Raw genomic sequence first — 26,154 nt, forward strand, 5'->3', positions numbered from 1 at the left:
CCACTCCCGATGCCTGGAGGCTCTTCCTCCCTCCTGCTTCCTCTTGCAGTTGGGTCTTGGCTCAAATGCCACCTCCTTAGCGAGGCCCAGTTGACCACCATGGTGAACACAGGTCACACTGCCTGTGTCCCTTTCAAAATTTCCCATGTGATGGTTGTCACTGATCATTTTCTGGTTCATACTATTCACACTGCTCCATTTTCTCTTAAGTTTTTAGGATACTAGTCTGAATCATAGAATAATATTCCTTTTTTTTTTCTTTTTTCTTTTTCTTTTTTTTTGAGATGGAATCTCACTCTGTCACCAGGCTGGAGTGCAGTAGCGTGACCTCGGCTCACTGCAACCTCCGCCTCCCGGGTTCAAGTGATTCTCCTTCCTCAGCCTCCCGAGTAGCTGGGACTACAGGCACCCACCACCACGCCCAGCTAGTTTTTTGTATTTTCAGTAGAGATGGGGTTTCCCCATGCTGACCAGGATGGTCTCCATCTCTTGACCTCGTGATCTGCCTGCCTCGGTCTCCCAAAGTGCCAGGATTACATGCGTGAGCCCCCGCGCCCGGCCGAATAATACTGCTTTTCTAAGTTAGAAATGGTCACATGCAGTATTGGCAACTTTATATGGTCCAACTTGATATGACTTGGCTATAGTAGCGTGTGCAGATGGAAAGGTTACAGCTTGAAGGTTCCCCTATGTGCACACCTGTGACAGCACCGCATCCAAGCACAGGGCACCTCCAGTTCTGAAAGGCTCCCTCGTGCCCCCACCTCGCTAAGCCCCTGCCTGGCTGAGCCCCTGCGGTGGCTCACGCCTGTAATCCCATCACTTTGGGAGGCCGAGGCGGTCAGATCACCTGAGGTCAGGAGTTCGAGAGCTGTTCCTGACCAGCATGGTGAAATCCCATCTCTACCAAAAATACAAAAAATTAGCCGGGCGTGGTGGCATACACCTGTTAATCCCAGCTACTCAAGAGCCTGAGGCAAGAGAGTCGCTTGAACCTGGGAGGTGGAGGTTGCAGTGAGCTGAGATTACGCCCCTGCACTCCAGCCTGGGCAACAAGAGCGAAATGCCATCTCAAATATAAATAAATAAAAAAAATAAAAAGTTATCAAGGTGGGCATGTAAGAAGATACAGGTGCTGTGAAAAACAGGGTAGAAGTTCCTCAATGTGTCCAACATGCGAGTTACCATGTGACCTAACAATTCCACACCGAGGAATTTGCCCAGAGCAATGAAATTTGGGCAAATTTCATTTGCCCAAAAGCAATGAAAGCGTGTCTACACAAAAACTGTCCACAAGTGTTTACAGCCACATTCTTCACAACAGCCCGAAGGTGGGGGCAACCCAAGTGTCCGTTGCCTGATAGATAAACACAGTGTGTCCATCCACACAGTGGAACGTTGTTCAGCCGTTAAAATGAACAGTGCTGAGACATGGCACTACGCAGCTGAACCTCAAAAACACAGTGCCAAGTGAGAGAAGCCGCACACCAATGGACGAATACCGTGATTCCTTCATAGGAAGTGTCCGGGAGAGGCAAATCCATAGGGACAGAGAGCGACTTGGTGGTGATTAGTGCTGGAGAGGAGTTGGGGGTGACAGCTCAGGGGTACTGGGGTCTCTCTGGGGAGTGACAAAAATGTTTTAATGATTGTGGTGATGCCTGCACAAGTCTGTGGATAAACAAAAACTCAGACTTGTATGTATGGCTTGTGAATTATATCTCAGTAAAGATGTTAAAATTATAATAGAAATGAAACCATGAAGCTGGCCAGGTGGCAGAACTGTGCACGCCGGGTTGAGAATTGTGGATCTCGCCCCCTGATGAACAGGTACTGGTTCCAGCCCAACCCTCTCCGGGCACCCGGCAGCCACCTGCCTGTTGCAGAGGGACTCAGGATCTCTCCCAGCTCGCCTGGACCCGCCCACCATGGGGGCTACACCCCTTTGTTCCCTCATTCATCCCCAAATCCTGGACATTCTCCCCCTTACACATCTCTCACGTCCCCTCTTCCCACCTCACACCTCTGTCCAGGGCCCAGCACCATCACCACTGCCCAGAACAAGTGTACGCGCCTCCCACCCTGGGGGCCTCCTCACAGTAGCAGACCCTGTTTCCACCCTGCAGCCAGGGGGAACCTGTCACTTTTCTGCAATACTCCGTTTGTTCCTTGGAAACTGAGCCCCTCACCAGGCCTGCCTGTTGCAAGGGAGACTTGGGGGCCCTGGACCCTCTCCTGGGTCGGCCCACCGCAGCCGCGGCATATGCTGTTCCCTCGGGTGGGAAGGCTCCTCGCCCACCCCACTGCCTCACCTCCTGACACCTGCCCATGCCCAGATCTGACTTCAAAACTCACCTCACCAGCGAGAAGGATTCCGCGGAACCTGAGGACGCAGACTGATTACGGCAGCGATGAGATGAAAACATCCCGCCCTGTCCCCATCCTGCAGTGGCTTGTCCCAAGGCGTGGCGTGCCCCTGAGGGCAGGGCATGAAAACCATGCTCATAGCCGAGTGAGTCCTCTGCCCGCGTCATAGAAGGACTAACTCAATATTGTTGGATGGACGGACGGACGGACGGACGGACGGACGGATGGATGAGTGTAAGGGGAGGGGTGTCCAGGTGGAGGGAATGGCGAGGGTAGACACAGGGATAAGCGGAGGTGATCTGAGACCTGAAGTCATCGCAGGAGCCCAGACGGAGGGAAGGAGGCCACGGTGGGACAGGCCCGGTGGGACAGGGAGAGAATAAGTCCTGGGCCCCAGGGGTAATGGGCCAAGACTTACTTCCGAGGGCAACGGGGGTTGAGGGGGTGTCCTGACCACATTTACATTTGGCAGGGGGGTGGTGGTGTGAGGGTGAAGCTCAGGGGTGAGTGGGGAGTGGGCAGGAGGTGGGATCCCTGAGGGGAGGGGCCCACCGGGCTGAGCCAGGCCGGTTGCCAGGGAACCAGGCTTCCTCCGGCTGCACACACAGCTGGGTGCTGAGTAAGTGGTACCTAAAAATAAAGCCCCCAGCGGGGGCTGGGACTGACGGGGAGTGGAGGTGGGGAGCAGGGAACTGCCCAGGAACATGAACAATGCTCAGCAGAGCCTTTCTGGCACCTCCCGTCCGTGGCCCGGATCCCAGGCTGAGCATCCTGGCTGGGGAGACAGGGAAGGAGGCCCAGAGAGAGAAGGAACCGGCACAGTTGAGGGATGGAGGGGCTCTGTGGCCCAGACCCTGAGGGCCGCCTGCCTGGGCTGCGGGGCCTGGTCAACTGGACACCTGGGATTGTGAAGACACAGGTGAGGGTCAGCCTTGCCCAGCAGCCCTGGCACCATCATCCTCTGTACCTCCATATGCAGAGTGGGAAGTTGGGGAATCTGCCTAGGGCCAGGGGCGAGGGGGCTGGGGCTGGGGCAAGAGGAGTTCAGGGCTGGCAGCCCTGCCTCCACCGTGGTGCCCTGGGGGCCAAGAGGCTGTGTGATAAAAGGGTCAGGTTCACTCCTCACAAGCTCTGTGGCTTCTGACAGCTCTGGCCTGGGGACTCCTGTGCTGGGGGGTGAGTCTTCTTGCACCCACCTCCAGCCCTCCCAGGAGAAGGCCAGCCTTGCCTAGAGGGCTCAGGAATGCAGCCCGGGAGCCCATCTTGGCGGTGTGAGCAGGAAGATCCTGGACTGAGGGCGCTTTGTAAATGTCCATTCAGGCCATGGCCTTGCAGCCCTGAGTGAAAGTAATGTCAAGGGAAAGCTGGCCCTCGGTCATTGTCCCTGAGCTTGACTGAGGACCCCTGGAGCTGGAGGAGGGCAGTGATCAGCCTGAGGTCACAGGTGGAAGGGGAGAGGGGCTGGAACAGGTGGAGGCCTCTCCCTGCAGAACCCTGATCCCCACACGGCCTCCGGGAGCCCCTGACTGGCCTTCGGGGCTCACAGACCCTGAGGGATAATGTTGACCAAAGCCGAAGGACTGAGGGCCTCTGGCACCCCCAGGAGAATCACCCCAAAGCCCACCAAGCTTAGAAGTCCCCGACCTGCCCCAGTCAGGGGGCCTGGTGTCCTGGGGACTGAGGGGTGACCCTGCCACCAGCAGCAGAACTGGGATGAAAACAGGAAGTGGCGGCATGGGTGCCAGGACGAGGGGGGAAGGGTGTCCTCTCTGCCCACCTCGGGAGCCCCAGTGGCAATGCCTGAGCCTACACTCCTGGTCGCTGTGTCCTGCTTCCCCCAGATGAGGCTTACCCTTGCAGGGCCCACCTCCGCCCCATACAGACACAGAGGGCGCCCAGCGTGCGTCCAGATGCTGGTCAGCGCAAGGCCATTCATTTAGGAATGACAGTGTCATCTGCCCAGCTAGACTGGGGTGGCCAAGGACAACGTGACCACACCTCTCCACCCTCACGCCGACGGACATGGGGCTGGATCCTCCAAGGCAAGAGGCAGAGAGGGGCTGTCTTGGGTGTGCTGGGGGGGAGCGTGGGAGCAGGTGACACAAGACACCAAGTCTCCTGGGGGTGAAACCATGGCCATGGCCAGGTGAGCCCCTGATGCCGCTTAAGTACCTCCTTTGGAGGCCTGGAGAGAGGTGCCCGCCTCCCAGCTCTGAGATGTCAGAGAGAGAAAGGCTGGGGCCAGCCTGGCCCGGGAGCTATTGGACCTGATGCTCATGCCCGAGGCCTGCTCCTTCTCCACGCAGACAGACAGAGGCTGGAGTAGATGCTGGGGTCAGGGTGCCTTTATTGGTGAATGGGAATGTGTGAGTTGGAGCTCAATGGCCACATGTCGGCATGTCCAGGGTCCCCAAGGCAGCAGGTTCCAAGGCACTGGAGCAGCCCACGCCGGGGGCGAGCCCTGAGCGGCAGGCACCATTCTCACCCTGCGCAGGGCCTGGCACTTGGGGCAGGCCAGGAGGCCGGCCAGGCCTTCAGCAAAGCTGTTGCAGCTCAATCAGCTCCTCTTGTGGGGCCCGGAGGCTTTCTGCCGGTAGATCTCAGCGGTGAAGGGCCTGCCGGGCAGCGGGGAGAGGCTTCAGTCAGCAGGTCCTGGGGGTGACCCACTGCCCACACCAGAGCCCCGCCTCCACCAGCCTGAGGGTGTCCCAGTGGGACCAGGATCCCCTTCATCCGCCAGCGCCGCTGGGGTGGCACTGACTTGGAGCCTTCAGAGAGCAGGGGGGAGGGGAGAGGGGCCGGCTGCCTGCTGGGTCCTGCAGGCCGCACTGTAAGCTGCTGTGGCCGCTCTGACCTGGGAGCCCTGGAGTGGGCCTGGCTGATGGCAGCCTGTCCTGAGCCTGCCCTGGCCACAAAGAAAGGTTCTAGAAGGAGAGACAGGGCCAGCCGGGCAGCCACGCCCCCACCCGCCGCAGCCGCTACTCACTCTTCATACAGGAGGGCCACCATGTAGGTGAGGGCCACCAGCACTGTCAGGAGCAGGCCCGTGGGGCTGGCGTGCCTGCAGGGAGAGAGGCAGGTTAGGCCTGGCTGGAGCCAGGGTCTCTCAGGGCCACTGCCCTCCTGCCCAGGCTGGCCCTTCCTGCTGTGACCCGCGTCTTCCGGCTGACGCTAGGGCCACTTGGGCCGACCAAGCCCAGGCAGCACTGCCCCTTCCTGAGTGGGGTCCCCATGTTCTCGGTCCTGATCCATTTATCATCATCGTCTGCCTGTCTGTCCTGGCTGGGTTCCCTCCGGGTGGGGCCTGCTCACTCTTTCCGGGTCTCTAGCCCCCAGCCCAGAGCTAGAGACGCAGCCCCAGGCAGAAGAGTCCCAGTGGCTAGGGCTGTTCGTCCCGCATAGGAGGAGGTTCCGGGGCAAAGTGCTCCACTGTCCCCCAGAAACCATGCTCTGAGGAACAAAGGCTGTTTTCTAGAAATGGGTCCAGGGTTCCCCAAAGCCAGTTTGGTCCACCCTGAGCCCCCAGCCCCCAGCCACAGGTGCAGCCCCATAGCCACGCCCTGGGAGGATCTGGCTGTGGGGAAGGGGGCTTAGGAGCTGCTGCCCCACCCAGCCCTCAACATCGAGCCCAGCTTGGGCTCTCCCAGGTGGTGGGACAGCAGCCCCATGCCCAGGAACCCCCTGCTTGCCCCGGCCCAGAGGATGGGAGGCCCAAGGCAGAGTGTGCAGCAGGCCCAAGGCTGGATGGAGCATCGCCAGGAGCTCTCTGCTGGTGACCAGCTCCTGACCCCGCCACACCAGTGAGCAGCGGCAGCTCGTCAGTGACGGCACCGAGGAGCCTGGGCGCAGCTGCCTCAGGTTTCCAGAAATAGCTGCCGTCAAGCTGTCCCCCAATCTATTTCTATAGTTACCTCTGATCCCACAGCTCCCGCAGGCTGCTGCCGGGGAGGAGGGAGGGAGGGAGAGAGAGAGGGAGGGAAAGAGGGAGGAAAGGAGTTGCCTGGCAGGCACAGAGGGCGCATGGGCAGGCCTGGGCCAGGGGCTGCACCCTCCTTGGCTGCCTCTGTGCCAAGTTGCCCCCTCCCCAGACAAACCATCACAAGAACCCCAGGTAGGGCTGGATCAAGGTGAGGGCTGGAGGGCACCTGTGGCCCCTGCGGGGACCCTCTGCCCTGCCCACTGCCTTCCACCCCTGGACCTCACACTGGTCTGCCTGTCTGGGAGCTGCAGGGGGCAGGGCAGTTTAAGGACAGCAAAGATCCAAGCCCAGGCTTCATCCCCAGGGCTGGCATCCAGCAGCGACCCCATTGTGGGCACCTGAGGGGGACAGGAGCCCCCGCTTGCACAACATGAAGCAGGAGGCCCACCTGTCCCTCACAGTCAGGCCACCACGTCTGCCATCTGTGCTCTGGCATCGGGCTCACTGCCACATGGCCTGCCGGGGTCCTACATGCCAGGGAGCTCAGACACCTGGAAGGCCCATCTCTGGGGCCCTGGCAGGTGAGAGACAGATGGGCTGTGGGAGGCCTGCGGGGGTCCCTGCTGTGTCAGCGTCTGGCCAGGTAATGGCTCATCTCTAATGAGCTCCTGGACCATTGATGCCATCTCCCAGCACACCGCGTGGCTGATGTCCTCTGGAGGCGGCTTGTGTGTCCCGAGCCCAAGGGTGACTCTCACTCCAGGGCACAAGGCACTGCTGGGGACACTAAGCCACTGGGGAGGCACCGAAGGTGGGGGTGTCAGGGAGGGATTCTTGCAGGAGGGGACACCTCACGTTGGGTTTGGAAGGACCGACAAGGGGCATAAGTGGGAGGGTTCTAGGCGAGGGAACAGCGTGTAAGTGCATACGTGCATGTGTGTGCATACGTGCATGTGTGTGTGCATACGTGCATGTGTGTGTGCATACGTGCATGTGTGTGCATACGTGCATGGGTGTGTGCATACGTGCATGTGTGTGCATACGTGCATGTGTGTGTGCACACGGAGGAGACAGGGGGCCAGGTGTGTTGGGAACCCTAAGCCTGCAGGGACGACCTGGGTAGAGGCAATTGAGTCTGGGCTCACCCTGTGGACCCAGTGGGGGTGCTCCATGGGCGGGTGAGCCTGGGGGCACATAGTCTGGGCCTCAGGATCACACTGTCTGAGTCCGGGCAGAGGGCCCAGGCTAGAAGGCAGGTGGGAGGTGACCCTGGGGACTGCCTGGCCTGGACGCGGGGTGGGTCCCAGCCAGACCCACAGCCCCTCTTCTAGCTTCTGCTCTCTCCAACCCCAGCTGCTACCGTCCCAGCCGCTGAGGGCGGGGAGCCAGGAGGCAACACCTTGCTCTTGACATTCACCATTTACAATTCACTCCTTTGGGATCCTTTGGCCCCTCAGGTCCTGGGGAGAACCTGTAAATTCTAGGCCAGTGGTTTTCAAGCGTTAAACAAAAGCAGTGGAACAGTGTCTGCCAAAAAAACCCTTCTATGCAAGAAAATGGCTAAACTAGAACTGCCAGGGTGGGGGATGGGTGTGAAGCCCAGGGCAGCTCCCACTGTGCCATCCTTGACTGCAGGCCCTCTGACCCCCCTGCGGGAGCACGTCCCCACACCTTGTCAGTGCCTGTACCTGGCTGAGGCCGACAGCACTTCCAGGCTTCCCTCATGGCACGGGGTCCCCTCTGTGGGAAGGGGTGCCTGCCACATGGGCAGAGGCTATGGGGGCACAGGCAGTTCTGTCAGCTGCGGGTGAGGTGGGCCCTGGTGGCTCTGGCTGCCCCCTCCTGCAGGGAAGATGGCTCGGGTGGTCCCAGCCCTGATGTCCCGGCACAGGGGTCTGCAAACTACAGCCTACGGGCCAAGAACACCTGTTAAATTTTTAAATAGTTAAAAGCAAAAGGATCAAAAGAATGTTTCATGACACGTGAAAATGATCTGAAATTTAGGCTTCAATGTCTGTAAGTGGAGCTGTGCTGGCGCCGAACACGCGCATCCGTTTTCCTGCGTCCGCAGCTGTTTTGCGCGGCAGGACCAGGGCTGAGCGGCTGTGACCTGCCTGCGGCCTTTGAACCTCCACACTCCAGCCCTCTTGGAGAAGCTGGCCACCCTGTTCTGGGATGTGCTTTCTGTTACTATAGATAAGATGCTTCTGAGAAAGGGAGAACCAGGGCGCCCTAGGCCCCCGCAAATGACACATTCTTCCTCTTTCTCCAGGGGCCCTGGCCCCCGCGTCCTGAGCTGCACCAGCTCCTCCCCGGGAGGTGGCCAGCGGGGCAGAGGGGCAGCAAGCCTGGTACTCACATGATGGCCCAGCCCAGGTAGTTGGCTGTGCTTCCCCAGTACATGGGGTTGTCCAGGATGTTGAAGGGGAACATGGTCACTCTCGCCTCCTTGAGGATCCCGAAGTAATCACCTGTGGATGAGGCAAGGCAGGGTCCCTCGGCTGTTCATCAGCCCTGGCCACACCATCACGGAGGAAGGCCCCAGAGCGGGCTGTGGCGGGACCTGCAGGTGAGACAGGGCCCTGCACTCCAGGAGGCTCCACGGGGTTCAACAATGGACAGAGTCAGAGGGACCCACCAGGCACACAGACAGCAGAGGGCGTGGGGCCCAAGGACTGAGGTGCTGAGCACCGCCCCTGCCCCACTGCTCCTTTTCTTGTGCACTCTGACCCAGCCACGCTGGCCTTCCTCTTCTTCCAGGCTCGCACACGCTGTTCCCTCCCCTGCGATGCCTTTCCCTGCTCTCTGTACAGAGAGCTCAGTTCCTCCTCAGGCCCTTCTCCCTCTGCTCATGGCGCCTCTTTATGCAGACCCTTCCTCTTCCTGACCTACCTCCCGCTCTGCCTCACTCTAGTGAGTTCCTCTCCCTCTGGGGGCCTCAGCTGGTTGCTAAGGGCTGCTCTGCTCCACGCCCCCGGCTGCATGGCCCTGGCACCAGGGCCTGGCCACGGCACGCCTCCTGTCGCTCTGGGAGGTCAGCCCTGGTATTATTGTTTTCCCACCCAGCTGCCCAGAGGAGCTAGACCCAGTGGAGAGAGGGTGACTACTGGACAGCCTGTTCCAGACAGGCCAGCCATGCACCCGTCAGTCGCATGGCCACAAGGCATCCCCCGGCAGGACTGCTCTGAGCCATAAGCAGCGGCCGGTGTCATAGTCACAGGATCTGTCCCAGGCCTACAGAGGATGGTCCCACTGGACACAGAGTAACCGCTCCATAAAGGGTGCGGCTTTGTTCCTCCCAGCCTTCTGTCCCCAGAAACTCCTAATTTGTGTCTCCTCCAGGAGGACAATGGAGCTTCATCCGAGGTGGAAAGTAGGGCAGCTGCCTGACAATGGGCAGCATAGGCAGGAGGGGTCCAGGAGCTGCGTCACCGTCTGGGGACACGGGGCAGGGCCCAGGACCACTGGGAAGTTCTTTCTTCCCAGGAAGCAGGAAGCGGGGCAGCAGGGTGTGGGTAGATGGCACAGAAACCCAATTCGGGCTGAGTCACAGGGGGAAGTGGCCACCTTTGTCTACATCCCGCGCTGCTGGCCCTCGGCGTTTCTAGGCCATGTCTGCTGGCAGCGCCGCCAGGAGTCTGTGGCCACTGGTGTTTGTGGGCTCCTTCCCTCCCTCTGACTGTTCAGGGCCCCCCAGCTTGTTCTTCCACTGCCGAGGGGCTCCACCCACCATCCTGGCTCTCCCTACGCTGCCTGCAGCCCTCCCTGTCCAGATCCACCCACACCCTAACCGCTGGAGGGCCCCTGCCGCTGGTCTCCCACAGGACCTGACTGCACAGCCCAGAGCCCCTCCCGTGTGGCTCTCACCACCCCCACATCCTGGAAGGGCCCTCCACAGCTCCTGAGCCCCACAGCTGATCCTGGCTCCATCAGTCCAACCTCTTCCTTGCGGGGACCCCCTCTGTGGCTCCCACCTCTCTGGGGATGGAGCTTCAACCCCTTGCATGGCCTTCAAGGCCTCGGCTCACCCTCCAGCCCTGTCCCGACCGACAGCACCTGTGCGGCCAGTCCAGCTGCTCCCCCGCCTCCAGCCGCCCACCACTCTGCCCTCAATCTCCCTCTCCTTGCACCAAGGCCTTTTCCTCTTTCTACCTGCCCACACCTGCCCCCACCAGGCACATGCAGACGCTCCTGGCTGCTGCCCCCCTTCCTAGACCAAACTCCCTACAGCTCCTGCCTGCGCAGGAAGCAGTGAACCACCTGTGGGTGCCCCTGACAGTCCCAGAGAGGCCTGGTCATGGGCGATCCAGAATGCTGCACCCACAGATGCCCCTTCCTCCCTCGGATGTCCCCTGCGGCCGAGCACAGGCTCCTTGAGAACTTGGAGTGCCCTGTGACAGCCCACGGTGCCCTGGGGGCTGGGCCCAAGAAGCTGCAGCCAGCATCTAAGGATGGGGGTGGCAGGCGGGCCCGGGAGCTCCTCAGGACACTGTTGGTCCCAGGAGGCCACTGAGGCCACTGAAGCCGAGTGACCTGCCAAGCTCCTGCACTGGCCATGGCTGGCGGGGAGGAAGACGTGGGTCTTCCCACCCATGACGGAGAGTGGGCAACACCCCGCTGGGCCAACTCCCTGCTCACTGGGAGGGGCTCCCCTTGGACAGGGGCTGCCTTCTTCTCTCCTTCCAGGTTTCGAAGGCCCCCTCTTGTCCCCCACCGCTGCCCCCATCTCCTCTCCCACCCCCATCCCTACTGCCTTTCCCATGGCTGCTTTTCTTTCCCAGCTTGCAAGGAGCTGGAAGTTGCTGCCATCATGAGGGTCATTGGTGGGCGTCTGGCCAGGCCAGCACTGGGCTCACAGCCTGAAAGCACCTCAGCCACAGGCAGAGGGGAATGGAGAAGGGATAAGGTGCCTCCACCCCTCATCTCTCCCCAGACCGACGCCAGCCCTGCCTGCGGCCAAACACAGCACCAACCACAAGCCTGCCCGGCCTGAGAGCCACGCATGCCGGGAGCTGCCGGGGAGGTGGCTGACTCACCACCACCTCGGGCTTCTGTGCAATAGGGCCTGAGAGCCTTCTGCAAGAGGGAGCTGGTGTGGCGCTGGACTCAGGGAGTCCCAGAACGGGTGTTGAGCGCATCTTCGTTAGCTGGAGAGAAGCAGCCGGGAGCTGTCTTCACTCCCCACGAAGGCAGCTGCTCAGCACCCTGGGGTAAGAGTTGCTGTTGGAGCCCAGCCTCCTGTTCTACCATGGACAAGCCAGGCCTGAAGGGAAGACGCCCTGATGGAGCAGGGCCCCAGCACTCCCACTGATGTCATAGACGGCAGGACCGCAGCCACCTGGCCTTGCTGCTCCCTAGGGCTCCAGTGGGCCTGCTCAGGGTCACCCCAGCCCTCAGGGTCTTACCTAGGAAGGTTCCAGTGAACCCCAGTGCAAAGAAGCTGGAGAGCACGAGCACGACGCCCAGTCCCAGGAGCGCAAGGCCCAGGCTGTAGGCCGCGGGGGTATCCAGGCTCTCCATCTTGGGCTGGCTCAGCATGGCCTGCGTGAAGCTGCGGGCAGGGGACGGAGAGGGAGGATGTCATGGCCCAGAAGGAGGCCATCCTCACCTTCTCGCCCTCTCCCCAGGGAACCTCAGAGAGCAGCCAGCCCAGGGCTGCCAGGTCAGGCAGGCAGCAGGTGGGGTCCGGTCCACCCGGGAGAGGGGGTGACAGCAACAGGGAGGGGCCCAGGCCTGCCAGATATTTAAATTTTTTCAAGAGAAGCCAGAGGTCCTGACTCATATGTGAAGTGTCCTAATTTCCAGAAATAGACAATTCATGAAAAGCACTTTAGACGCTGCAGGTGAGCAGGCTGGATTCAGCCCAAAGGCCACCAGCTTGCAAACTCTCATCCTGTCCAATGAGCAACTCATACTATGGAGAAAAGTGAGGCTCAGAAAAGACGCAGGTGCCAGGTTGCAGGGCAGGCCCAGGTGTCCCATTCCCCAACAGACTCAGTGCCCTGAGGCCTGGGGCATGCTCTGTGCTGGGGACTCCACTTCCACAGTCCCTGCAGGTCTGGCCACATCCTGGGTGGCTTGACTTGCATTTAAAGGCACTTTGGGGGCCCTTTATGTCCTCCTCCACACCTGAATTCCCCCACCAGGCTCCCTCTGGGGCCAAACCACTGAAGGCCTTGTTAAAAGGTAGTGGGGGCTGGGTGCGGTGGCTCATGCCTGTAATTCCAGCACTTTGGGAGGCCGAGACCTGTGGATCACCTGAGGTCAGGAGTTCAAGACTAGCCTGGCCAATATGGTGAAACCCTGTCTCTACCAAAAATACAAAAATTAGCTGGGCGTGGTGGTAGGCACCTGGAATCCCAGCTACTCGGGAGGCTGGGGCACAAGAATCGCTTGAATCTGGGAGGCAGAGTTTGCATACCACTGCACTCCAGCCTGGCCAATAGAGCGAGATTCAGTCTCAAAAGAAAAGAGAGAGAAAAAAAAAAAGGAAGTGGCATGACCAAAAGGGGGTGACTATGATAGCAGTGGGTCTAGAGGCTCAGGTTCTCCAGTTGGCTCCAGAGGACTGAGGGCCTGGTGCAGGGAGGACACAGGGGCTAGGTATGTGCTGATGCACCCGGGCCTCACCACAGGGGAGCGGGCGCTGGTGGGAAGGGGGCCCTGGGTGCTGGATGAGAGGCACACTCACAGGAAAGGCTGTGTGTGGGAGCACAGATATGTGTGACCAAACATGCACTTCCCATGCTCGCAATAATCACAACACAGAAGAGACATGGAGATCTGCTGCCTCACGCAGGGCAGCGCCTTTTACACTCAGTCTGGATGGCATCTCCCAGCAGGGCCAGCTCACCATCCACCCACCCACCCACCCATCCTTCCTCCATCAATCTATCCTCTGTGCACCCACACATCCATCCATCTGTCCATCTATCCATCCCTCCATCCATCAATGTAGCCTCTGTCTGCCCACACAACCATCCATCCATCCACCATGAGGTGTCTTTGCCAGGCTCTTTCAAGCAGATTGAAGCCCCCATCTTCATCCACCCATTCCATTCATTGGTGAATTCAGATTGCTGTGACCCTCCTTATGCTGAGCTGAGGACATACAGGCATATCTTTATGCCTCCCTGGAACTCCTTCCTCCAGCTGGACTGGAAGCTCCTGGGGAACAGAAGCTGCTCCTCCTTCCCTGCATGTCCCCCCGGCACTTGGCCCGGGCCACAGAACGGACATTTAGTGCCTATTCATCGACTGGAGAGAAGCAGCAGCTGCTCCTTCCTCCTCCTCCCATCCCCCAGAGCAGAGAAGGAGCCAGGGCAAAAGGGAAAAGGGCCTGTGGACAAAGCCACCAGGACCCGGTGGCAGAGGTGGGCACATCGACCTGTCAAACAGCGGCATTCGGGGGTCAGGGCAAACCCACTGCCGGTCATGCTGCCCACACCCTCAGCTCTCCACCCACCAGTGCCCTGCCCTGATCCTGCTGCTGCCCGGGGCTCAGGGTCACTCTGCAGCTCCAGGCCGAGCCTCTGGGATTGGCTCAGGGTCACGGGCTGCCATGGAGTAAGGTGGCCACACGCACACCCAGTGTGGTGCCACGATCCAGGCACACCTTCTCCCCTGCCTGGCACCCTCCACTCTCCTGCCTGCAGATGGTGGAGTGGGAGGGAAAGGAAGGGTGCCGGCCCTGCTCAGGAGCATGGCTCCCCTGCAAGCATCTGGCTCCTTGGCTGCCACTGCAGTGGGGACTAGAAAACAGACGGGGGTGGGGAGGGGTGAACAGAGGAGAGCATTCCAGAAAGCGGAAACAGCAGGGAGCTGTGCCTTAGAGTCTGGGGCAGGGCATGGAGCAGGGAAGGCTTGAAGGAGCCCGCCAGGTGCAGGCCTCGGCCCGGCAGGGTTTGGAATGCACTCTGCCTGCTGTGGAAAATGCAGAACCAGGGAGACCCATCCCGTGCTGCAATAGGGGGAGGGCGAGGAGGCCAGGCCTGAGGACGCGGGAGGGTCACTCTGGAGGGAGACCCTGTCGCTCTTACCCCTTCCTGCGGAGACCCGAGCCAGGGCCTGGGTCCACACCCCATGCTCAGGGTTCCTCTGCCAGAATTCATCTGCATCACACAAGCAGGCAGCAGATGAAAGCGAACTTCCTCCCTCTGGTGCGGCCCAGCCCAAAGCCCAGCGTGTTCAGGGCCCAGCTTCCCTGGGGGCGTGGCTCAGTAGGAAAATCAGATCTGTCTGGAAGCAGATTCCTGATGAAGGCAGATCTGGGACCAGGGAGCGGGTGGAAGAGGCCCCAGATCTGCCCCAGACCTGACCCCCAGTCCTCCAGCTGCTCCCCCGCCTATGGCCCCAGTCCTGGGGCCTTTCCTTTCCTTTCTCTGAGATGACAGCCTGGGCTGGCTCCTGGCACAGTGCTCTGTGGGTCGTTTGCTCAGAGTCAGCAGAGGAACTGGGCTGAGCTCCTCCCTGGCGTTCTCACCAAGTGGCCCCTTACCCAGTCAAATACACTCTGATTCTAGATTCCAGGTTTACTGGAATCTCACGGCCCCGATTAGGCAATCGACAGTGTTCTAGCTCCTCCATTAAGCCAGGAAAGCACAGTCCGTCCATTCCACAGGGAAAATTAGTGGATGGATGAGTAGCTCTGTGACCACAAGCTCCCTAACAGAATGAGGTAATAGGACGCAATTTCCCTTGGAAGTTTTCCGCACTGGGGGTGGGGAACGGAGATGCATTCATTTGCCTTGGGTTCTATTTTTAAGACCTGGATGGAACCTTCAGTCATTAATGTGATTTGAGGCTGTCTGCACTCTGCTCCCATAAAATCCCGGAAACCCTGGGGTGGAGGTGGGGAGGGGGCATCGCTGCCCTCAGTATCCCCACCCTGCCCCTAGCTGGGAGTCCTGGGCTACACACCAGGCCACAGGCACATGGCCCCACCCAGGACAGGCCTGTCCCGTTTCTGTCTGCAGCCGACCAGAAACACTTCTCTGACTTTGATCATCCTGGGGTGTCTCTGCAACGTCATCCACATCCACGTGTGGCCTGAGTGCCGTGTATTCCACATCCTTCACCCAGGCTTGGAGTGACTCGCTCTTTCCACTCCGTCTCAGCTACACGACGCTAGCCATGAAATGAGTCCTCTGATGGGCTCATTTCTTTTCCAAGACATATTAAAATAAGCATGTAACTACTAAAACAAAAAAAAAAAATGTTCATCTAATATGCAACCCCCGAAACCATCAAGGGGCTTGAATTCCGGGCTTTGACGTTGCACTAATTCTGAGCATTTGAATAACACGTCACCTTTCCAAAGTGTTTCCAAAACCCATCAATAGCTGAGAGAGAGTCTGTCTTGTTTTACCAACACGGAAACAGATGGTAGAAAGCAGGAGGGGCAGGACGGCTCTCCTGCCTCCTCACGACCTGTAAACAGTGGGACAGGCTCAAGCCTCACGGGCAGGCCAAGGACAACAGACAGCAGTATCCCAGCACCCCTAGCACCCAGGAATCCTGGGCTGACACCCATTCTCCTTCCAGACTTCCTGGTGGCGTGTGCTTTGGGGATGGGGAGGGTGCCTCTTCCCTCCTTCCCAGCTGCAGCCCCTCAGGTGCTGGCCTGGTCTGGTCTACCAGGGCCTGGGCCCCACTCTTGCTGAACTGCAGCCCCTTTCCCTCCTTCCTTCCCAGCAGCTGGGGCCCCTTGTGCCCAGGTTCCCTGTCCTAAGTGCCCCTCCCACCCCTTACTCTCCAGCTGCCTGCATGGATCCCGCCCAATGGCTACTCCAGGCACCTGCCCTGAGGGAATCACTCTGGTGAAGGGATTTCACAAATAGAATTCAGGTCCTGATCAGTTGGCCTTGAGTTAATCAAAAGGGAGGTGACCCTGGGTAGGCCTTTCCGAAAGGGTCTAGAAGCCAGAGAGACCCAAAGCCAAAGCCGCAGAGCTGCCTTCTGTGCTGCGGGGAGGCCACCAGGAGCTGGGCCTCAAGGACCCGAGTCCTGCCAGCAACCCGAAAGCGTGGAGGACCCCGCCTCGGGTGAGCTCACACCCAGCAGGCACCTTGATTCCAGCCTGGGGAATCCCCGAGCAAAGACCCCGCCCCCCATCCAGCCTCCTGGCCACAGAAACTGTCACATAGTATGTTTGTGTGGTTTAAGCCGCTAAGTTTGTGGGAATTTGCTACACAGCAAAAGGAAACTAATACACTTGGCTTCCCAGTGCACACTCTTTAAAAATTCTGGCCTGTTCTGCCAAGATGGCAGGAGTCGCTCTTTTCTGCCGTGGAACGCTGCACACGCCCAGCCCTCCATCACTCCATCGGAAGCAAACTGTCCCGTCGGCTCCATGCCCTCCCTCCTTCATGCACCCACTAGACCCCTGGCCTGTCCTGACCACATCCTGGAGCAGGTCTAGCCAGGCACTGGGATGCATGCAGCAGTGACCAGGACATGTGGTCACTGGGACAGAGGGCCACGTGTGCCAGCCTCCTCCAGGGCCATAGTCCCCAAGGGCCTGGCCTCAGAATCATCAGGGAGTTTTTGAAAATAGACTTCCCTGGGGGAGAGGGGCTCTAGGGTGACTCTGGTGTCCCACAGGGTTGCGCCTGCCCCATGGCCTCTAGTATACAGAATGCTGAGGTGTGTCCCCACCTGCCCTGCCCCTGCTGCCCAGCCTGAGTGGGGGCCGCCCTCTCCCGGGACTCACGGGCCCCACCCAGCCATCTGAAGAGCCAGCTCACTCCTCCAGGCCTTGGTCACCACACTTCTTCAGCCAGGGCTCTGCCTGCACCCCACCCACCCAGACCACCTTCCAGAGATCACCCTGCCCCTCCAGTTGCCTCCTTGCCCAGCCTGGGAGCACCTCCAGGTCGAGGAAGATTCCTGATTGACAGCCACACTCTGAGGCCAGGATGCAGCTTCCCAGCCCGGCTGTGCCCGCCACACCAGAGCACACAGGAGCTTCTCCCCTCAGAAGACCCAGAGGGAGCCCTGGGAGACTCCAGGCAATTCTGATGTACACTGGAATACAGTTCCGTCCTGTGACTGGTGAACGACACCAGGAGCTCGTTGATGCTCTAACAAGCTTGGCTGTCTCCTCCCACCGCCAGGGGGGAGGAAGGGCTGCAGCCCAGTCCTGTGAAGCCCAGTCGGGCCCTGCCTGGCCATCCACTCCTCGCCCGCCCCCATGGGCTTTCTCGAGACCAGCCCTGTGGCTCATCAGAGGGTAGCGCTCCAGCCAAGGCTGGCCAAGTTCAGCTGTGCAGCAGGCAGCTCAGGCAAGGAACTTCAACAAGTGCCCTGGAGTCCATCAGCCTTCCTCCCCATCCACAGTCCACAACCAGAGCAAACAGGTCTGTGCTAATGGCCCCCTCGGGACTGCATGGAGCACATCTGCTTCCAGATCGCAGTGGCTCATCCTGCCCCAGGCCTCCCCTGACCACCTCTGGATGCACCGCTGGTGCGGACCTGCTAACACAGTGGCCTGCTCTCCCCTGGGACCTGCTGGCAGGTCAGCTGCTGGTGGCCTCTCAGACCCACCGGCCATGATCCAGGCTTGGCTCAAGCACATGCCTGTGTTCTCCGCCCACCACCCGACTTCTGCTGGGTACAGAGGCTTTCGAGCACAGCCTGGACCCACGAAGCTTGCCATCTCCCATGGAGAAAGGATGCCACACCCCAAAGGCCCAGAACAGGCACACCCATGAGGACAGAAAGCAGATGAGTGCTGCCAGGAGCTGGGGGGCGGGAGGTGACTGCTCCAGGTGTATAGGGTAAAGAAAAAGCTCCAAAACTAGTCAGGAGGAAGGACTGCACGACATCGGGAAGCTGCTAAATGTCACTGAACTGTAAAGCTTAAAATGGTTCAAGCGGCTAATTTTATGTTATGTCTATTCTACTGCACAAAAAAGAATACCCATCTCTAGGCAGCCACTGAAGCGATGCATGCATGGGAAAGGGTGTGGGGGTGTGGGGGTGCAGGAGCTGGTCCTGAGGGTCCTGTCAGAGCCTGGCCCCAGAGCCCGGTCCAGCCCCAGCACCTACCACCTGCGTGCCTCACTGGCAGGTGTGGGCAGGAAGGATGGGTCAGCAGTGCGTGCAGCAGGGGCACGGCAGGACAGGGTGTAGGCAGGGGCCTGGAGGGGAAGGACAGTGGGGGAGAGAGTAAGGACCATGGCACGCCTCTGCCTTTCAACCCAAAAGGTGAGAGGAGAAAAGCAGTCCTGCAGCAGCCTGGGACATCCTTTCTCTCCTCCCCAAAATCCAGGAGTGGCTAGTCCAACCGAAAGTCACGGCCCTGTTGGCCAGGCAGACGCCAGGCGAGGCCAACACTGATATGAGAGGTCTGGAGAGGAGGGAAAGCTGGGAGCCACCATCTGTAAGAAGCTGACTTCCTCCAGCTACCCCAGGAGGACTCCCAGGGCCTGGGATCCAAGAACAAACCAGACAGTGCTTTGCTGCCGTCTATACGCCTGGAGTTGGGCTGTGAGTGGGCCTGTCCCCCTGGTCTCCTAGGTACATGCAGCACTAGGCTGGGGCCTGGAGGAGGAAGGCTGACCCCTGCCAGGGCCCTGTACTCTCTGCCTTGAAAAGGGGTGGATGACGGGGGCGGACCTCCAGGGTCAGGTAGATCACAGGCTGTGCTGCTGCACCAGCAGGGAGGTGATGGGGAGCGCTCAAGGAAGCCTCTGGGGTTTCTTTTTTTTTTTTTTTTTTTGAGACGGAGTCTTGCTCTGTCACCCAGGCTGGAGTGCAGTGGCCGGATCTCAGCTCACTGCAAGCTCCGCCTCCCGGGTTTACGCCATTCTCTTGCCTCAGCCTCTGGAGTGGCTGGGACTACAGGCACCCGCCACCTCACCCGGCTAGTTTTTTGTATTTTTTTTTTAGTAGAGACGGGGTTTCACCGTGTTAGCCGGGATGGTCTTGATCTCCTGACCTCGTGATCCGCCCGTCTCGGCCTCCCAAAGTGCTGGGATTACAGGCTTGAGCCACCGCACCCGGCCGCCTCTGGGGTTTCTAGCACAAGATGGGATTGGGCAGGAAGTCAGAAGTCAGCAGACTCAGAGCAGCTCCCAGGGGCAGGGTCGGCAGGAGGGGCTCGATCGAGGCAGCTGCCTTGTAGCACTGGCTGGTGTTTCTGGGCAGTCACCTGGCCTGGCCTAGCTGCCCCTGGAGCTGTGAGCGCTGTGGGCTCCAGCCCACTCCTCCTGCTTTGTGCCAGCCCTGATGGTGGTCCCAGCATGCTCTGGGGAACAGGGGTGGTGGAACAGCTCAGCCTGCCAGCCCTGGGCTGAGTCTCAACCCTCTGCAGCCCTCTACCCGTCCTCAGCCTTGCCGCTCCTGTAGGGGGCTCCGAGCTCCAAGTGTTCAGTCGGCCAGCACTAGCCCACTCCCTCCTGGCCACTGGGAGTGTGGGTGTCTGGGGGCTGGAAGGCACAGACCCCCGCCTGTCCTGCCGATGAAGCCAGGGCCCCACCCCGGGTAAGGAGGGATACTCTGCCGGTGGCCCAAGAGGCAGCAGGGGTAGGAAAGGGACCCATCTCCCGTACCCTGATGTCCCACTCCCATAACCCAGCCTGGGTGGTGCCAGTGCCTGCCAGGTTCCTCTGGCCTACATGGATGGAATCTTTTCTCCCTAAGTCACTGCTGATCTGTTCTCAGATGCTGGTCAGCGCTCCCTGAGCTGTAAAACCTCAGGCAAACCATTGCTTCTTAACAAGCCTCACTTCCTCCATCTGCACAATGGGACTCTTCTCTACCCAGAGGCTACGAATGTGAAAATGTTCCTGGGGCCGGATAGCCTAGGCGCTTGTGAGCACGCAGGCAGACCCCGAGGCCCCGAGGCAGTGCCTTGGACCAAACCCCTTGCCCTCTGAGGGGTGAAAAGCCCTCTCTGGGAAAGCCTCTTCACATCATTCAACCCAGGGCAGGTGCCAGGGGACCCACCCCTCTGAGGACCAAGACCCTGGGATACCCACCCAGGCCTAGAGACGACCGGCAGCCCCGGCCCAAAGGGCCAAGAAGCAAAGGCCAGGAGCCAGGGGTTCAGCGCAGAAGGCTGACCTCAGTAGGACCCTGACCACACTGCTCAGCCACATTCCTGTGGCCAAGCCCACAACAAGGATGGGAAGGCAGCAAGGGCACCTGGCCACAGAGGGGGAAGGCCTGGGCCACCCTCGGTGAGTGTGCGAGGGGCCTGACCACCAGCCAGGCCTGCCCCGGCTCCGCACGTGCCGGCATGGAGCATCTGCAGGCCCCTTCCTGTGCGCACCCAGTGCCTGCAGGCCAGGCTGGTCCGAGGAAGATGGGGCCATGGGGAGAGCCAGGCCGCACGCACCCCATCCAAAGGGGCAGCTGTGCCTCGGCCCCAGTGAGTGCTCCATGTGGGGTGTGGCCAGGCACACACAGAGCTTCTGGTCTGTCTCGACAAGTCAAAAATGGGGATTCTCTCTGGTGCAGACAGTTTCTCATTTTTTGAAGCACCACTTGGTCCATGTTTAGTCCATGAGCTGCCGTGTGCAACGATTCTCAGGGTACTGTGGGAGGTGAGACCAGGGCCCAGAGATGGGGCAGCTTGCCTTGCACAGCCTGCATCCCCAGGTCACCTGCGGCCATCACAGTCCACGCAGGTGGGCCTTGTCTAGCCTGGTGTCTGGGCAGACAAATTCACTTCCAAGTGCAGTGGGCTGGGCTGGGCCTCATCACCTAGTTCCAGTTCCTCTTCTCTGACCTTTTCATTTGACAGCAGGAAGGGGCCTGTCCCAAGTCCAGAGATGGGCAAAGAAGCTTTCTTTTTTTAAAAAAATTTGAGACAGAGTCTCACTCTGTCGTCCAGGCTGGAGTGCAGTGGTGCAATCTCGGCTCACTGCAACCTCCGCCTCTCAGGTTCAAGCAATTCTCCTGCCTCAGCCTCCCAAGTAGCTGGGACTACAGGCGTGCACCACCATGCCCGGCTAATTTTTGTATTTTTAGTAGAGACCAAGTTTCACCATGTTGGCCAGCGTGGTGTTGAACTCCTGACCTCAGGTGATCCACCCACCTTGGCCTCCCAAAGTGCTAGGATTACAGGTGTGAGCCATCGCACCTGGCCTCAAAGCAGCTTTCTGATGCTGGTTCAAGCCTAAACTGATGAGACGGTCAGGCCTGACCCCTGAGGGCTCCCAACCTGGCATCTACCTTCTGACTGGGCGCTTCCTGGAGGAGCCTCCTAAAACAGCATTGGCTGCATGGCAGAGGCTGGGATGTGACCTTGGGACCACCCAGGCATTGTCCCCTGTCCCCCATTCACATACCCCCATTCCTGAGGTCACTGGGGCTCCTCTGCTGGCCAGAGTCTAAACGACTGGGAAGGGTAGGGTGGCTCACTGTGGCAGGTGGCTCTGAGAGCTGACCCCTGCGTGCTCAGACACAAGGCTCCCGCATGGTGAGGGACGAAGTACCACCAGTAGCAGCCCTCCTGCTAGCCCAGGGGTTGTGGCTCCCCAGTGAGGGGGCTGTGCTTACCAGTGTGAGCGCAGGAAGTTCAAGAGCAGGATGGTGACGCTCAGGGAGTAGCAGGCCAGGTAGGGGGACCCGAAGGCCCTGCTCAGCTTGCGGGTCTTGTGTTCCCATCGTGCAACCTAAACCATGGGCAGAGAACAAGAGCGAGATGTTTGCTGGGGAGACTCCAGGGTGGGGGTGAACATGCCTCTCTCTGTTTCCCAGTCTCCAAAGCCCCTATTTTTGAAGAAGAATAATTACACAGGAGCAACAACCACATGCAGCCCAGCCACCCATTATCTGCCCTAGAGCCAGTTCCACAGGGATTTTCATACTTGTTCCGTTCATCTGGACCGACAACAAGGTCCTTCTGGAAACAACCCTTCAACCAGACACAGCCATGAGCCCACCAAGAGGCAGAAAGAGACGTCTGGCTGAGAAGACTGTCCCTGGGCAGACACACGGGGTCTGACCTCAGGCCCTAGCTGGGAGCTGCTGAGTGCCTCCCACAGACTCTAAAAGGGCCCCAGCGGAACTACCAGAGGAGCCCAGGGCTGCAGGAGCACGCGGCCTTCAGAGCACAGGCCCACATTCCCGCTGCGGGCCTCACCAAGCGTCCATCACAGGCGCAAAGCAAAGCGAAGCAAAGCCCTCAGCCTCCTCCCTCTGCCCAAGTGCTCTTCCCAAGGCACAGACTTTCAAACAGTGACTTGTAGCCTCAGAATCCTTTTACTTTATTTTTTTCAAACCAATCACATCTGGAATCTCAACATCTAGCCACCAACAGTGGAGAGAAGGGAGCTCTTCCTGCCTCTCTGCTGTTTCCACAGTCCTGAGCTGGTCATCCCCTGGGCCTGGCCCAGCACTCTGAGGAAGGAACGGAGAGAAGCGGAGGGGGCAAGGAGGATGCAAGAAGACAAACATTGCAGCCTGGAGTCAGGCGCTGGGCTCTAGGTACGTGAGCAAGTTGCCTGTGGGCCCAGAACAGGCACCTGTGTGTGCACAGAAAGAGCCTTAGGGGCCTGCTCCCAGCCACCTATCTCCACCCCAGCCCCAGCGATGACTGCTGCCTGCTCCACTTCCCAAGTGGACCTGCCTTTCCCCGCAGTTGCAGTGGGAGAGTGATTAGCAATGATTTCGTCAAGGCCGCTGACTCCCAGGAGGTGGCTTCCTAGTGAGTCCTCCGGCCAGCCCTGGCCCCTGTCCTCAGAGCTCCTTGGCAGTGGCAGGCCAGGGAGCAGCGGATGGTGGGGTGGGGGGCACGCCAAAGTTTACAGGAAGGAGAGGTGAAGGAGGTAGCTCCGGGGCCTTCCCCTCAACCAGCTGTTGGCACTGCAGCCAATTCTCCCAGAAGGTAAGCAGGCCCTAGGCCAGGTCTCAGCAGGTGGCCGCTGCTGACTCTGTGGGAAGCTCAAAAGGAGGAAGGAATGCGTGCTGCAGGGGTGAGGAGGGGGCTGCGGTGACTTTGCTGGGAATGTGTGGGTCGGGGGTGGAGGCAGAAGAGAAGCAGCCTGCAGAGAGCGCTGCGGGGCCTAGGACCACAGCCTGCTTTGTTTTGTTTTGTTTCAATTTTGAGATAAAACTCAAAGTGGTTTTTAGCTGTGCAACCATCACCACGGTTCAAGTCCAGAACATTTCATCACCCCAAGTAAAAACCCCGACCCCATCAGCAGTCCCTCCTCAGCCCCCCTCTGTCGGCCCCTGGCAACCACTCACCGATTTCTGTCTCTATGGATTCGCCTATTCTGGACGTTTCATATAAACTGAATCACACGCTACACGGTCTTTTGTGTCTGGCTGCTCTGACTTTATGTAATGTTCTCAAGGTTCGTCCGTGCCACAGCGCATAAATGTACTTCATTCCCTCTTACGGTTGAATACAACTCCAGTATATAAAGATTTTGTCCACCAGTTCAGCAGCTGATGGACACTTGGGTTTTGCGTTAGCAGCATTGTTCACAGTGACCAAAGCTAAAGCCAAGCAACATTCAGGCACTTGCTAGGAACAATCGTGCCCAAGTGTTTTGTGGATGTGTGTTTTCTTGCTCTCAGGTGTACACCTAGGAGTGGAATTGCTGGGTCACATGGTAAATCTATTTATTGAAGAGCTACGAAACTGTTTGCCACAGTGGCTGCCCCATTTTCCAGCCCCACCAGCAACGCATGAAGATTCTAGTTTCTCCACATCCTCCCCAACACCAGTTATTTTCCGTTTTTAAAAATTATAGCCTTCGGCGGCAGGGAGGACACTGAGCATGGTGGCTCACACCTATAATCCCAGCACTTTGGGAGGCTGAGGTAGGAGGATTGCGTGAGCTCAGGAGCTCAAGACCAGCCTGGGAGACATAGTGAGACCCTGTCTCTCCAAAAAAAAAAAAAAATTAAATTAGCCGGAAGATTGCCTGAGTCGAGGCTGCAGTAAGCCAAGATGGCACACCACTGTACCCCAGCCTGAAGACAGAGCAAGACCCTGTCTCAAAAAAAAAAAGAAAAGAAAAAAAAAATTTTTGTAGCCATCCGAGTGGGTATCAGGTGGCTTTGGTCTGCATTTCCCTAACGATAAAGAAATACCTTTCCGGCCGGGCGTGGTGCTCACGCCTGTAATCCCAGCACTTTGGGAAGCCAAGGCAGGTGGGTCACGAGGTCAAGAGATCCAGACCATCCTGGCTAATACGGTGAAACCCCGTCTCTACTAAAAATACAAAAATTAGCCGGGCATGGTGGCATGCATCTATAGTTCCAGCTACTCGGGTGGCTGAAGCAGAAGAATCGCTTGAACCCGGGAGGTGGAGCTTGCAGTGAGCCGAGATGGCGCCGCTGCACTCCAGCCTGGCAACAGAGCAAGACTCCATCACAAAAAACAAAAGCACAAACAACAAAAACCTTCCCTTCAAGGGCTCTCTCTGCCATCCTCGGCCTCCCATACAGCACCCCTCCCCCAACAGAGCCAGGCCACACCTGTCCCATAGCCTCGGAAAGGGCCAATGCTAAATGAGCTTTCAGAACAATCTAACGACAACAGAAAAGCATCAAGCAAGACTAACCCATGTGGAAAAGAAAAAGAGGAAACCACGCCTTGCCTCCCGGCGGGCTGGTATTCGATGGGGCTATTATTCCGAGGCGATTGATAAACCAGCAGCCAGCAGGACTCCCAGAACTTCCTTCCCTGCCTGGCAGCACCACCGTGCCCTCTCTGGGAGCCCAGCTGCTCATTTCATCCAACAATAGGCGGGTGCAGGACGCAATCGCCTCCCAGGGCCATGCATGTGAGCCCTTAGTGGGCAGCAGTGTGGCCCGGCGCTCTGCTATCACTGCTCCTGGTTTTTGCCTGTCTTCTACGTTTCCAGAATCCTAGAGTGGGGATTCATTTGCCCAACACTTCACGCCCCTGGCTCAAATTCCCTCTCCCCGGGGCTGCCAGGACCCTCCAGGTAAATGTAAGCTTCAGATAAACAATAAACTGGCTGGGCGCAGTGGCTCACGTCTGTTAATCCCAGCACTTTGGGAGGCCGAGGCGGGAGGATCATGAGGTCAGGAGTTTGAGACCAGCCGGGCCAACGTGGTGAAACCCCGTCTCTACTAAAAATACAAAAATTAGCTGGGTGCAGTGGCAGGCACCTGTAGTCTCAGCTACTCGGGAGGCTGAGGCAGAAGAACCACTTGAACCCTGGAGGCGGAGATTGCAGTGAACCGAGATCGCGCCACTGCATTCCAGCCTGGGCGACAGAGCGAGACTCCGTATCAAACAACAAACAAACAAACAAGCAAACCATGTTTTGGGGCAAGCTGTCCCATGGGACTGCTTTTAATCCTAAAACAGTCTGTGCTGTTGACCTGGAACCCTAATGCAACCAGGCCCTGGGTATGTGTTTGCTCCATTCAGTAGCCCAGCCCCTCCCACACCCGGGCAAGGAGTCCCCAGCTGAGCTCTGGAACACACCGGTCTCCTCCCTAAATGCCGGCTCCTTTTCTTTTTTTGCAAATCTCACCCACAGCCTCTACCCTAGGGCAGAAGAGACAGGTCCAAGGCAAGTGGAGTGGGAGGAAAACAGGGATGGGGTCGAGACCCAGGGACACCATCCTGGCCTTGACGTTCGCCAAAGCCGACAGCACTTCATAGGCAAATCACTCAGCTGTCCGCTACCTCAACTGAGTTACCTGCAAAGTACGAAAAACGGGATGGACAGTACCCCCCACCCTGATCCCCGAGCCAGCGTGGTGGGAGGGGCAGAGCAGGTGAGGGATGAAAGACTCCCGGCCCTGGCATGTGGCCCAGGGCATGTGAGAGTGCCCGTCTCTCCCCCTATTCATGGCTCAGAGCAGGGACTGGGTCTGATTTCCTTCTGGGTCCCACTCAGATGGGAACCACCTCTGCCCATGCACAT

General features: G+C 58.9%; 1 protein-coding gene across 5 annotated transcripts in view; it reads right to left on the reverse strand.

Moving 5' to 3' along the window:
- Positions 1–4,697: 4,697 nt before the first annotated feature.
- Positions 4,698–26,154, reverse strand: part of LOC105491065 (phosphatidylethanolamine N-methyltransferase) — an 86,773-nt gene continuing 65,316 nt past the window's right edge. For 4 of the 5 annotated variants that reach the window (XM_011757199.3, XM_011757201.3, XM_011757200.3 and 1 more), the window contains exons 3-7: positions 21,794–21,909; positions 11,692–11,837; positions 8,646–8,757; positions 5,354–5,428; positions 4,698–4,982 (exon numbers count right to left, since the gene is read on the reverse strand). In XM_011757199.3, coding sequence (XP_011755501.2) covers positions 4,925–4,982; positions 5,354–5,428; positions 8,646–8,757; positions 11,692–11,837; positions 21,794–21,909 — 507 coding nt within the window. In that variant the 3' untranslated portion in view covers positions 4,698–4,924. Of the gene's footprint in view, positions 4,983–5,353; positions 5,429–6,278; positions 6,303–6,876; positions 6,884–8,645; positions 8,758–11,691; positions 11,838–21,793; positions 21,910–26,154 lie in introns of those variants that run through there. The other variant, XM_071082426.1, reaches the window with a different exon arrangement.

This window comes from Macaca nemestrina, chromosome 17, assembly GCF_043159975.1.
Source record: "Macaca nemestrina isolate mMacNem1 chromosome 17, mMacNem.hap1, whole genome shotgun sequence".
Lineage (NCBI taxonomy): Eukaryota > Metazoa > Chordata > Mammalia > Primates > Cercopithecidae > Macaca > Macaca nemestrina.